The 15,006-nt window shown below is 39.1% G+C and overlaps 1 protein-coding gene across 1 annotated transcript in view; it reads right to left on the bottom strand.

The window, feature by feature from the left end:
• fa2h (fatty acid 2-hydroxylase) overlaps nucleotides 1-15,006 on the bottom strand; it is a 33,726-nt gene that overhangs the window by 6,194 nt on the left and 12,526 nt on the right. Inside the window, exon 2 of the mRNA XM_022746259.1 lies at nucleotides 3,802-3,933. Within this exon, the coding sequence (XP_022601980.1) occupies nucleotides 3,802-3,933 (132 nt within the window). The remainder of the gene's footprint in view (nucleotides 1-3,801; nucleotides 3,934-15,006) is intronic.

Raw genomic sequence — 15,006 nt, 5'->3', positions numbered from 1 at the left:
AGGATGCTGATTATTTAGGAAGTGATGATTGTTGCCCTGGTGATGGTTTCTCACTTATGATAGCCCTCTGAGGACAGTGGTATCAGGCACGGACTGACACAGTCACCTGAGGTTGATTACGGCATGACAGGCTGATTACACCTAAGCACAGGTTGTCACGCAGGTCATAACATGTTAATCCGTTCCCCTCACTGAGACACAAAGACCAGGAGAAGATGGTCTGTCCTCATCTCTAAATTCTACCACACAATGTGCCATGAGCCATTATGTTTTACATCTCCACTTCCACAACAAGCATCATGTAAATACTTCCACTCACACTGACAGTTCAGCAAGTGATGGGAGTTCTATCTATCTATCTATCTGCATCACTTCAGGGTTTTTAAGTTATCAACCCGAGAGCACGGCCTCGTGACACCCATCTCTGTCCTTTATTTCCTCCGTTCACTCAAAACAAAGTGATTAAAACAGGTAATCCTGCTTGTATGTCTAGTAAGTAATGCCATGCACTACATGTATCTGGCGACAACATCAAAATCAATGCAGCAAAACCAGAGATTTTGTCTTCTTTATTCTGTGCATTCTTCTTGCCAAAACTTGCTGCCTACATTACCCACAATGCAATTTGACCGCTTCCAGGTCAGTTGGAGATTTGGTCGTGTGTTCTGCTCATAGCAGCTAATGTAGCCTCAAGCCGCTAGATGAGGAGTGGGCTCTCATTTTCAAACTTCAGCCAGTGCTGGCTGTGATATCACCTCAGGTAATCTATCAGACTTTTATCACATCTGCAGCAGTACTCCTCCAGACCTGCGAACAGATGTTGATGTGCACAATCTGTGGAGGTCCCCTTTAAAAAAAAATCAGCTACATTTATATTTCCTGCAAAAGCCGCTTTCTCAAATGTAGAAAACAGCTTATGCAACTTCATGAACGTATATATACAATATGCATCTGTCTGCTTCGGTTAATAATGCACATTTTCATTGGTATTTTGGTGAAGTGAACACTGTCATCACCAGTAGGTGTAGTGTGGTAGTGTAAAATCAAAAAATATACCACGGCTGACAACAATTAATGCTGCTACTCATTGACCTAAAGTTTTGTTGTATGTACAATCACAGTCATGTTGCAATAACAAAAAAAAAAGTAATTGAGCATTACACTACAACTGCACCAAGATCAGCTGGTTCCTCATGAGCTATTGCCAGAGATCCATGCCGACAACTCTTGACAACTCTCTGGTGTTCTTGTTCAAATTTGTCAGGAAAGAAAAGTACGTGCATCAGCTGCGTGTCAACAAGCCTTACCGCCATCTGTTGTCAGACTGAGAGGAAACATTCATCTTTAGAAGACATTTGACCTCATATATATGAAAAAAAAAAAGAAGTGAAATTGTCACACTTGTGACTTGTGTGGGAATTTCCCGCACGCAACAGATGACCCTTTAAAATCCCTTAAGAAAGTGACTCTTCAACTGACTCTAAAAACACAGAAGTCGCAGCGACTTCCTGACAGACGTCACACAGATAAAATCTTTATACTTTACTCTATCCTACTGGCACAGTATGTTACACTATTATTAGAGCTGAATCATTCTACTTAAGCAAAAAGCAAACTAAAAAAAAAAAATTCATTGTGAAGCATATTTCACTATCACACTGACATCTTGCTGGTAAATATTAAAAAAGTAATTCACAGTCAATATTTACTCTGAATGCCAGTGATACTAATGTTTGTTTGTTTGTTTGGTTTTGAATCTAAATCCTAAAGGTGAAGTTTGCTCATAAGAACAAAGATAAGGACGCTGCTGGTTTCTGGATCTAAAATTACCAAGAAAAAGGACAGAAAAAGAAACTGGGCCACATCCATGTGTAACTCACTTTTCTGTGGTAAGACACATACCACACACACACATACCACACACACTCACACACACACACTCACACACACACACTCAGCTTTATCCAAAATGACAGGTGAGTATCTAAAATACTTCAAACAACCAGGACAACATTACAAAATAAAGTTTAACTAAAGTGAGACTCAGATCACTAATCGAATCATTTGGAGTGAATAACTGTCTTTATATAATAATTACAAATCAAACTAAAACAGCTTCAACATCAAAAACAGGAAACATTTTTATGTGCAGTTTCTCATGTTTTTGTGTGTTTTTGATTATCAGGCAGGATATCACATGATAAATATGATGACACTGGCAATGCTGCAGCCAGACTAAAATAAAAGCCTCATGTATTTGGAACATGGGTTTGCTTAGTGAAATCAAACCACAGTGGAGCTCTGTGATGGGAGTGGTCCATGGGCAGAGGATTTATTTTCAAACAACACTAAAACACTCAAAATGGAAGTAGAGCGGTTAAATCCCCAGTTTTATTGGAACAACTGAGCGATCCGGTGCAGCTGTAAAGACAGTGACGCTTGCGAGGCGTCAAAGCTTTCGAGGCCCAGTAAAGGTCTGGTTTTTAAGATGTTAACAGTCGAGAGCTGTGCATCTCACTCAATACACCGCTGCCTAGCAACAGAGTGAACAAGACGGACTGGTTAACGCTGTCGTCACATTGTGCTGTGCGAGCTGACCTGGTATGCTGATTCCACTGATAAATTGACAAGCGGAAAAACAGTTCATCAATTTGCTCAATCACATGAGGATCATTTAGATGAATGAATGAATGAATGAATGAATGAGTCCTTATGTGTGTGAGAACGTAACAGAGAGGAAACTCACTTCTTTGTGAGTTTATGGTTAAGACTTTGGTCATGAATTGGTTCAGGGGAAAGATAAAGACCTGGAGGTGAAGGTTAAGGTCAGTCAGTGTTGGGGTGTCACTAGTTACATGGAACAAGATTACATAATTAAATTGCAAAATAAATATAATTTATCCTCTATTACAGTTACTGAGAAAAATATGTAATTAAATTACAGTAATTAATTGAAATGTTGGTGATTACAAATATCCATCCAAATATATTCTTTTAAAAAGCTTAAAAGTAGAATATAACATTCATTCTGTCGCTTTGCATCTTTTGGCCGAGCAGGAACTTCTTTTGGCATCTCTGTGGACATTGTAGGTGAGATAGCTGATAGGTGTGAGATCTAATAACACTCTCTAACTTAATTCAGCATTGTGTTTTCATTAAATGTTAACTCGGACAGGTCATAAGGTTGTTGCATTTCTACAGGGCACCAGCAGAATTAATTAATGGTACTGAAAGCAATCAAAAAGTAATCCAAAGGAATAAGTTACATTACTTTGATGAAGTAATTAAAACAGTTAAATCAGTGCTTCTTATACCCTCAACAGGGTAATTAGTAATCTGTAATCTATTACATTTCATAAGTAACCTTCTCCACACTGGTTAGGGGTGTGTGTTTGTGCATGTTTCTACATCCTCCTGTCTCGCAGTGTGAGAACTTCAGGATGAACTGACAAACAAGGACATTTTTGGAGTGAGGCGAGGTGAATAACCTGACGGTTGTTCAGCTCTTCATCTACCCCCAACACACACACACACACACACACACACACACACACACACACACACACACACACACACACACACACACACATACACACAATTCCTGCTCTCTCATTTGGTCACTTTCATTCCTGTCCACAACATGTTAACCTTGTGCTATTCAACAAACACTCACACACAGAGAGACACCTTCTCCCTGTCATCACATACCAGATCATACCAAACACACACACACACACACACACACACACACACACACACACACACACACACACACACACACACACACACACACACATTCACCTTGTCCAGGTCCACAGAGCTGCAGCGGTTGTACGGGGAGTTCTCATCCTCCTGTTTCACCTTCATGTCTGTCGTCTTCTCTGCCGTCTCTCTTCCTGTCTGTTCGTCGGCCTTCCTCCTCTCTCTCAGAGTCTGAAGAGAAACAAGACAGAAATGGAAGAAAGGTGAACTGATGATCAGATCCGTGAGAAGAGACAGTTGATTAAATTAGTAGTCACATCTGTGCACCCTCCATAAACCCCGATTTCTGTTTTGCCTCAGACCCTCATTTGCATGAGATAAAATGACCAGTTTACTCAGCGCCTTTGCAATAAACTATGATCAAGATGTACAAACGCTGTATGTGTGTGTTTGTTTGTAAGATGAGACAGACAGTCCATTATTTCCAGTCTAACTGTCCTTTGCTCTTTGAATACAACAGCCTCATCACTGTGTGACATGATACATGGCTATGGCCCCACGTGACGTGAACCATAACACTTTACATTTACAATCTTCAACCTTTGAACATCTTTATATGTTTGAAAAACACCTACAGCTGTCATCACTTCTACAGTTACATGGACGTAACCGTATTCAACACTACACACTGATCAAGCACTACCTGTGATTTTTTATTTTTTTTTTTTACAACCCATGCCATTAAAAAAAGTCACTGGGAAAGACCCTGACAACTACAGGAAGTGGCAACTGTGGCTGCCTCCCACACAGACCCAGCACGGTGTTTTGTATGGTTCCCATTTGCATGGAGGCATAGGATATAATTCAGATAAACTAAAGTTGCTCAATATTTTTAAAAGAATTTTAAAGAGATCTGTGATAGAAATTTCTCATACATTTTTCTACAAAAAATGTGCAAAGAAAATTTGACCATTCTTCATCATTTTTTTCTAGAGAAAAGATTTTTAATGCGAAATGCAAATAATTATTAATAAGGGGGGAAAAAAAATCTGATTTCACCAGCTGTCTGGATTCATGCCGAATAAAAATATAGATGACAGATTAAAAGTTAAAGTCTGACCATTGTTGGACAAGTTTTAGCATGAAACTGGGCTGACGTTTCAATCTGTTGTAACTGACATGAACACAAGTACAGCTGCTGTGAAGGAGGAGCAGGATACAGCCATTCAAAGCCACGGCTCAAGCAGGGCTGAGAAAAAAAAACCTTTCTCTGATTCAAATGGATTCATAAAATCCAGAGATTTATCTTTTAATACATGTCTTTTACAGTCTCCCACGGATGTTCGAAGCTGTAACCCCAATTAGTCTCATGTGACCAAACTTCTGACGCAACAAGACCGCACATCTAAAGTATGAAGACAGTGAAGAGCTGGACAAAAGCAAAGCCATATGTAAAATGTGCAAGAAGAACTGTGCTAACGTGGACCGGGGCACATTATTTACCTACCTATTATTTCTTGAGATGTGCGTCTAAATTGTTGGTTATGTTTTAATAATGCACCAGGTGAGAGGTACGAAACCTGTGTTGTAACTGAATCGTTATTGTATCGATGGAAAAACTGAGAAGTGAAAACTTCTCATGATCATCCAACAAATGAAAACTCCATCCACAATGTATAATTTCAGTATTAAACAGTCACCCCACGCAGGCTAGGAAGGTGGCTGTTTTAAGATGGCAGCATTGTCCTCCACAGACAACAGTGGCTGTGTTGAGACTGAGTTCATGTCAGCGACAGTGGTTTCCTGTCATGACCCAGTTTAAGTCCGAAAACCAACCACTGTGAATCAGAATTGAATCAATTTGGTTAAAATCATTACACCCAGCCCAACTTTCAAGTCTACACACAGCACATTTTTGGATGAACTATTCTAACCCATGTCTAGTGGCCCGGTGCAACTATATTCTTTGAATGTGCTGCCATGATGCTGCACTACAGGAAACAGTATCTGGTTTCCTTTAGTTTGTGACTAAGCACCCGACATAAACATTCAGCGTTATTAAGAGCATCATTATCTCCCTTCTGTGATCTGCAATTGGTTTCTCGGCTCGTCCTTTGAATCTGCCACTGGCTGTCAGTTCCCGTCAGTCAAGTGAAATATTTATCAGCTGGCTGGGTTCAGACACATGCACAAGTACATAAAATGTAACACACACGCTTACTCACTCACACACACACACACACACACAGGTCCCCTATGGTTTGTTACTAACATCACCTTGGCAATTCAACACCTACAGAGGCAATGTTACACCCTCCATTATCACGCCGTGCTAAAGCCACAAAAAAAAAGAAGAAAAAAAAGAAAGAGAAATAAGAAACAAATGGATCATTAACTTGTCCTGTCATTCCTAAAAGAATAGATTTGATGTAACTCTCTGAACTCTGACGTCTAGTTATATGAGATCAACACTTTAATCCAGTTTTTATCGGAAGTACTGTATGTAGTGATCTTGTATTACCAGACCTCATCTAGAACACTGACAAGATATATAGTAATAATAAATCAAATATACTATATACTACTATTACTACTAATGTATAACAATAACAAATAGTGAATATTGCCCTAGGACAGTATGATAAGTTATTACACGCCATTAAAATGACAGAGCCAGAGACTTATTTGCTAAACCATTCAATAAGTAACAATTTAATCTGGCAAAGAATTATCATTAACTCTTTATTTGGCGTCCACAGCCCTGTAGCTCTTTATTAATACAGGTGAAACCACTAACAGTGACCACAGTTACAGTGAACAGCAGCTTCTACGGATCAAAACACTTACTAACTTACCGTCCGCTTGTCATATGCTTAGACTCTCTTCTAATTTATTTGGTAAGGTTTTTTGGACTGCCACAGTGTGTAATGACTGTGTGTGTGTGTGTGTGTGTGTGTGTGTGTGTGTGTGTGTGTGTGTGTGTGTGTGTGTGTGTGTGTGTGTGTGTGTTTGCTGTGCACTCATGAACCATATGATATCTTCACCACTGTGGCTCTGTGAGTTATTTTGCCTCCCGTTCCTGCTCTGCTCACATTTTGGGATTTTTACAGAGTGTGTAATTATCGTCTCCGCTCTCTCTCAGCAGCAGGTGTGTTACGTGAGTGGAGTGTAATGCTTTCACCCTGACCATTCTGACTGGGCTCAGAGCAGGAGAGGGCCACGGGGCAGTTCATGTTATTTTATCTTTAAAATAGTTAATGGCGAAGATGTCTGTTTTACTACTTAATATTCATGTAATATACAAATGTCAATTAGATGGTGATCTGCATGAGAAATAAAGAAAAATTAAAAGTTTCCACTGTAACAATATTTGTATACAACACTGTACAAAGATTTTGGGACAAACAATGTAATTAATATCAGTATTTGTACAATGTACAGTCAGTATAATGTATTTTGTTTAGTGTTGTTATGGGTGATACTGTACATAGTGATACAGACCTGATATCAAAAACAATCACACAATAACACAAAACACAGCAACGCTGCCAACACACACACGCTTTCTGTTTCATTTGTCTCTACTCAGACTCTTTAGGTTTGCCCATACGCACACACACACACGCAAACGCGCACACACACGCAAACGCGCACACACACGCAAACGCACGCGCGCGCGCACACACACACACACACACACACACACACACACACACACACACACACACACACACACACACACACACACACACACACACACACACACACACACACACACACACGCTCTCTGTTTCATTTGTCTCTACTCATACTCTTTAGGTTTGCCCATACACACACACACACGCGCACACACACACACACACACACGCAAACGCGCGCACACACACACACACACACACACGCAGCGTGATAGTTTAATGTTAGTGAAAGAATGAAGCAGACACACCCTCAGTATCAACAGCAGTTGTGGCCTACGTGAGCCTGTGAGTAATTTGCGATTCTGATGTTTAAGGTGACTGTGACTCTGCGCCATTAACAAACTCCACAGGTGTGTTGTGTTTATTTGAGGCGTGTAAGACATGGCAGTGTGGAGTGTGATGATTCTGAATCTTGTTTGGAAAGAGCTCTGGTATCTTGACTGTGTTTCAGGAGGCTTACAAAGTCTATTTATGGAAGTGGAACTTAATACACTATTCACTGTGACGCCTTTCTGTGCTGCAGAAAAACAACTAAAACAATCACATGCTGTTGCATCACATTGTATTACATAGTACAGTTGTTAGTAGTTCTCTGTACACTCGCTTTATTTTGACTTTGAATAAACACTAATGTGATTCTGTGTGATGTTAGTTATGGGTTTAACAAACTGTAAAAATGTTTCTAAATTATCTTTAAAAACAGCAATGAAACTTTATTTAAAATGTTTACAGTGAGTGTAATAATATCATGTGAAGTTTTAATGAACTAATATAATCTTGACAGATGAAACTGAAAAGAATGAAAAATACGATGTGACATGATTCAGAATATGAATCAGAAAAGCTGATAAAAAAATTCTCCACAGCAGCTCAGATCCACTAACGTAACTGGTCTGAATACACAGCAAAGCTTCACAATGAATGCGTCAATATCTGCCAACATTTAAATGCACTTACATAGACAGACTTAACGTTGAAGTCACGGTCAATGCGCTGTGAGTCACCTCACAATTCTGATTCGACAAATATGTGCGAAATTTCCACATACCACTTTTCTCAATACAGACAGCACACACACCTCATGTATGCACCTTCTATTGCACAATGCACTCACAGAGCAAACCATGCCCACAGCGCAACACAAAGGCATATTCTCCAAGGAGCTGACAATGGAAACATACAGGTAAATAGGACCTGCAATCACATGACTCGCATCCACCCATCAGGAGGGTACAGGAAAAATACACAATATTAGATTGCTTAGGCCTTTAAATAAGCTTAAGCTTCATTTTAAATTACAATAAAAATTAGAAAAGCATCAGTATCCATATTAGTATTAGAAGTAGCAGTTGTAGTAGTACTGATGGAAGGAAAGCTCCAGTTAGACTTTTCAGGAAAAATACTGATCATAACAATTTCACAAAAAATCCCTGAAAGTACATCGTCACTGTACTGAAAGAATAACAACTCAGATTTGTTATTTTAATGTCTTTAAAACATTTAACTTGCAGTGAATACAAGTTACTCTCATATTTCCAAAAAAAAAAAAAAAAAGAAAAGATCCTCCAAACTGTAAATTTACATTTATAAACGAACTCCATTAGTTCTCTATTAGCTGAGAACATCTCATCATAAACCGTATCATCAGTCCTACCTGGTTTCACAACGGTTTTCTGTGGTTTCACAGGAACATTAACAGTTTAAGACGCCTGTATGATGGAGATCAGGCGGCCATGATGGATCAAGCACAAAAATACTGAGTCATGTTCATTAATTTGCCTCACAAATTTCAGTGGTTCAGTAGTAGTAGTTTCAAATTTAGCAAATCTCCAATCAGGTTGTCTGCGATGAATATTACCTATTACCTGATTAATAGTAATAGTAGGTAGTGGTGAAATGTAATTTTGATGCTGCATGATTTTGCTAAAGGCAACAGTGTGTCAGCAGGTTCTGAGAAGAGGAACAAAAAGTGTAAAGTTTAGTCAAACAAAAACTGCCTGTCATGTGAAGTATTGAGTCAGATCAGAGAATAACATCGAAGTGTCTCATGTCTTTCGTTGCAATTCCAGTCAACAGTTGTTAAATTATTTATTATGCTTTAAAATGTAATACTGAAAGAAGAACTTTGAAGGGAAATATCTCGTTTGATCAAGTAATCTGCTGATTCGAAGAGGCTCGAGTAGAGTCACATACCCAAAACATTTGATAGGAATTTGTACAAAATATTTGCATTTGTAATTTCTAGGATTCAGCTTCTGCACACCAAAGATTTGCAGCTGTTCTCTAAATGACCATAGACTGAACCAACCCCTTTGGGGTTTTGAACTATTTTGAGACAAAAGAAGCCATTGACACATTGGTCTCGAGGAATGTGTGATGGCTATATTCCCATTTTTGGATATTTTAAGCAAAAAACAATTAATTGGTTCATCAAAACAACATATCAATACACTGCACACAGATGAGCAAAAACATTATCACCACTCACAGACGATCACAAATAACACAGATCACCTCCCACCGTGTGTGTGATGCTCAAGAGAGTACCCATCCCGGTCATAATGTTTTAGCTCATCAGAGATAAATGGACCAATTATGAAAATAATCATTAGTTGCAGCTCTAAAATAAAAGAAACTGTAGTTTTATTTGCATCCAACCCATGACAAACTCTTTTGCAATCAAGGAAATCTCGAGGTTGCCATTTGCTATGTCATTTAGACATTCAAACGAAGCAGTTTCCGCTCTTGGTGGCTTGCATCAAACGTTTACTTCAGGTTAGATTCAACTTGTTCTGCTATTTTACTTTATTGTATTCGCTCCACTTTTTTTCTGCTGATTGTAATAATTGCTGTAAACGTTTGACTATTGAAGGTTTAGAGGGGACTAAATATTAACTAAACACATTTCGAGATAACAAACACAGAGACTTAAACTGTGTCAGCCCCTAAAGCCATTAAGGCTTTTCATCTACCTTTGAAGGTGTCACGTGGCGGACGCTATCTCTGTAGCACATAACAACTAGGTGCATGTGAACTTTTACATGTACACTTTTATTCTTTTTACTTTGTGGTGGAGCATAGAAAGTGACAGGTGAGTGGCTGAAAAGAAAAAAAAATCTCACGAGGGAAATTCAAAGCCACAGCACCATGGGTACAGGGTGCTCCTCAATCTGTTCATCAACTGTGAGGCCAAAGTTTTGATGTATTTACAGTTATACAACTTCACCTTTGAACAACATAAAAAGATGTTTTATGGCAGAAAAATATGGACAATGTTTCCCCTTTCATCCTCAAAGATGATAAAAACACACATTATTGTATGTATGGTACATGTATGATGGCTGAATGAAAAGTTGGGAATGGGAAAACGAAGGCACAGCTGATGATTATTTTCATTATATAAAATGTCCATCAAAAGTTCCTCAAGCCACAGCGGGCTTGAAATGACTTGTTTTGTCTGACCAACAGTCCAATACTGACAAATATTCAGGTTACGAATAATAAACGAATAATTCATTAATCATTCCAGCTCCAGTCCTAATACCAACACTTTTAATCAGTTGGTGCTAGATGTTGATACAATTTTACTTTCAAAACATTTGATCAATCTGTAAAAAAAAAACAAAAAACATTCATACCAATTAATAGAAACACGAGTATTAACCTTTGCGTAAGAAAGTACTGACACTGACATCTCATATCAAAAAGATCTGACATACGCTAAACATGATAACTGTATAACCACAGAGGATCAGAGGTCACAGATAGACTGTGGGAGTTTTTTGTTCATGCAGACTGAAGTACTCTTAATCTGATAGTCCACTAATTACAGTCTCAGCCATAGTTTTATGTAAACTATGCTGGATGTCCTCTGAGCACGACTGTGTATTCATAATGTAATTTAAATCATTGATATCCATGTTAAAACCATGATTAAACTACTTCTGTGATGCTGTTTCTACGTCAAATATGAAGAGAATTAAATGTATTTACAGATTTCCCTATTCATATTGTTCCTGAAATCTAAACACAGGTGTTGTAACTCAGGTAAAGGCTGCCATGGCAACATATCAACAGTGTCTGAGGGAGGTGAGGACTTAGGTAACCCCTACATCCCTTTCCTCTCCGACTCACGCTACTCTCCATCTCATTGTCTTTTTATTTCGGTCCATCTTTCATGGCGCTCTCAGCTCAGTTTCAGTCACCTGCTCTGGCACGTTTTCTACATCAGAGCCTAAATGTAAATCCAGAAAGCTGAAGAACAAATTAATAGGAGGTAATTTGCCAGTTGTTAAGTAAACACTGAAAGCAGCAGGAGGGAGTTCAGTCACTAATCGTCGGCCTTCATCTGTGTTTCTGTCGATCCAGGAGTGCCTGTGTACACTCCTCAGGCCTGAGCTGAGACAATGGGTGGTACGCCTCTGCTGTTGACATTACTCTCAGACCATGTCAGCTCGTTGTCATGTGAAGAATGCCAGCAATCGATTGCATTATATTGAAGAGGTACACTCGAGGTACCTTTGCCTTACATTGTTGTAGCTTATATAGTGTGATTAAAAGCATTCAACGAACTTACACAACATTTGTTTATGATTTACATCTTATCTTTTCAAAAATGGGCTCAAGGTTATTGCCAGGTTACCACATTTTCTGAATCTATAAATTCAATACAATTAAATAAAAACACTTCAAATTGAGAAAACGATTCAAAGATGCCTTGTTAAAAGAAAGCAGGGAGACTGAATCATCTTATTTTACTGAGGAGAACAAGCTTAAGGAGTAAAACATAAGAGGGCTCTGTCCCTGTAGGAGCAGAAATATAAAAGAACGAGTGACAAAAAACAAAGGAGATGGTTAGAGTGGGGTGGCGATGTGCCCTGGTACCATCACAAAACAGAAACTATACTCAGCCTCTGCTAGAAGAGGAGGAGGAGGAGGAGGCGGAGGGAGTCAGAATGTGAGTGGATGAGTTAAATGAATGTCATGAAGAGGAATATAACTCATTTTTGAGGGACTGAGTTTGGTTGTGATCACAATAACAGAAGATGTCTCTCAGATCTGTGATAATTTAGGTTAGCATAATGGACAACCAGTTGATGCCTCAACAATTAAAATACATGTACAAAAATGTAGCTAAATATGGGTGGGGGTCCAAACTACAGTTGTAGTTACTTCCTGGGGCTTTGGTTAGCTACCTAAAATCAAAAAGGCATCCAAGACAGACTGAAATCTGATCGCTCAATCCAGACTCATTCTAGCCAAATGTTGATGTTGTAAATGCATCAAACTCTCTAAGAAGCACACAGAAGGCATCGCGAGTTCTTTTAGTGTTGATCTGATTCGATTATTAGCCAATCCGGCTTCCTGAGACAAATATATGGTTAAATATCTTAAATCACATCTGGGTTTTTCTCCAGACTTGAGACACTTGAAACAACGTGAAGTGTAACTGGGGCCTTAGCTACAGGGAAACATATTGTGCCAGTACAGTAACTATCAAACATCACACATCCAAGAACCCTTTCCTTGTTAAACCAGTCAACCAGTAAAAACAACCAACTGATGTGTGTCACATGCCAAAATAATACAATATAAAAACGCTGTATATTAGGCTTGGGCTGGCTGGCAGTCAACACGATGCTGAGCCCTGCATTGTGAAGAACTGGTTCATTCAAATTATCATAACAGCTCCTTGCTGCTCATTTTCTAAAGGGAAAGGAGCCTTTGTAATTGCACTGTTTATCGCTCAGTGAAAGCATGTTTTAATTTAGGTACAAACAAAAATTATTTTTAAATCTACCTGGATTTAATCTTGAAATATAAATTCAGGTGTTGTCATGTTTCACTGTTCCTGTCTGCCCTGCCTCCTCCTCGTCTGTGTGCACCTGATCCCTGATTGTGTCTCCCGCACCTGTGTCTAATCACTCCCAATCAATCCCGCATATATTCCCCTTTGTGTCTTGTCTCGTCGCCAGTTCGGCGATTCTCTCAGATCATGTTCCAGCGTCATAGTCACAGTCATAGCTTTCTTGTATTTTGAACCTTGCTTGTTTTTTGACCTTGCCTTTTGCCTCACAGTTTGGATACCTTTGCCTGGTTTGACTGCCTTTCTGTGTACCGACCGTTGCTTGTAATAAAACCTTGTTTTGCTGATTCAACCGAGCCGAGTTGTGCATTTGGGTCCTTATTATCCTGAGCTAAGTTCATGACAGGTGTTGACAGATGTTTGGTTTGATTGTGTGCTTTGGCGTGAAATACCATTAAGTTGTTTTATTCCACCTGCATAATCTTGACTACTTTCTCTTTGGGGCGTGTGTGTGTGGGTTTCCATCACTGCATTTTTCACTGTGCTCTCTGTGACTGGTGACAGGGAGAGTGTTGGGACTAAGGGTGGAGGATTGGTTGTCGGGCAAAGGTTGAGTTGATGTTGCCCTCTGAGCAGCCACTATGTAAGCAGACTTAGTCATGGTTGCTTTGTGGAGTTGAGATTTTGTGATCAGAGGATGACGACACTGACATATAGGATGAAGCGAGGCAGGTGCATAACTTTTTTTATAACATTTTTATTTCCCTAAAATCAAACAATAGTTTGGCTCAATTTGGCTCAGTTACAAATTCTATTACCTATTATTCTATATTACCAACTTTCATTGCCTCTAAATTGTTGCCAGCTGTGTGCCAAAACCAGCATTTCTGGTTACTCGCCACAATTAAGTAACTTGACTCCTTCCTACCTGTTGTATAATAATCAATCCTACACGCAGACTGAGGCAGTATAGTCGAGGATTCCTCCTGGATTCTAGTAAACATACAACAGGACATCAAAAACAGCAGCAGCTGGTGCTAGAAAAAGCTTTCATAACCCCTCTGGTGTCTGATTACAGATGAGAAGGTTCAGTCAGTCGACCTGTGGAGGCTGAGGGGGTTTATTACTCCTATACTGATATGACAGTTTTGTAAGAATTACGCTGGCAACACCCAGAGCTCAACACCAAGAACATTTGGTCTCATGCACCAAATACTTCACATGTATTCACTGTGACTTTGTCTTGTCATGATTTGGGGTCAGGTATTCCAAACTTGTGCAATCAAGAAGTGGACCCTGGCATCAGTCTTATTTTAAGTCTTGTTTTAAGTCTCGTATTTGCCGCTTATTTTATGTCGGGCAGGTCTGACCACGTATCAAAAACACCCATGTATCTAAAATAAAATGTATTAACAGAAAGTGTGATTTTTTTGCCTTGTGAATTGAGGGAGATGAACCCACATACAGTAACACACTTCTCATTATACTATGCCATGGTATGAAATGTGTTAGGAGAGGACGAGGGTGTGAAACCTAGATAAAACTGTCAGTAGTTATCATTAAAATAATACAGTTATATCTACTGTTATCTTGTTATGTAAATGTATACTTGTGCATTGCAACCTGCTGCGAACTAGGCTTTGTGATAACTGTGTGTATAGGCATTTTCACATTGAGACTTGCCCTTTCACACATGCAGCACACGACAGGAGATTGTGTGTGTGTGTGAGATACGTTCTCACCTACTAGAAATACTCTGTTTTTGATGTTCAGCTTTACAATTAAATATGATTTTACCAA

This window comes from Seriola dumerili, unplaced genomic scaffold (assembly GCF_002260705.1).
Source record: "Seriola dumerili isolate Sdu_G_001 unplaced genomic scaffold, Sdu_1.0 BDQW01000097.1, whole genome shotgun sequence".
NCBI lineage: Eukaryota > Metazoa > Chordata > Actinopteri > Carangiformes > Carangidae > Seriola > Seriola dumerili.
Note: the sequence above shows the minus strand (reverse complement) of the source record. Positions and strands in the feature narration are given on the sequence as shown.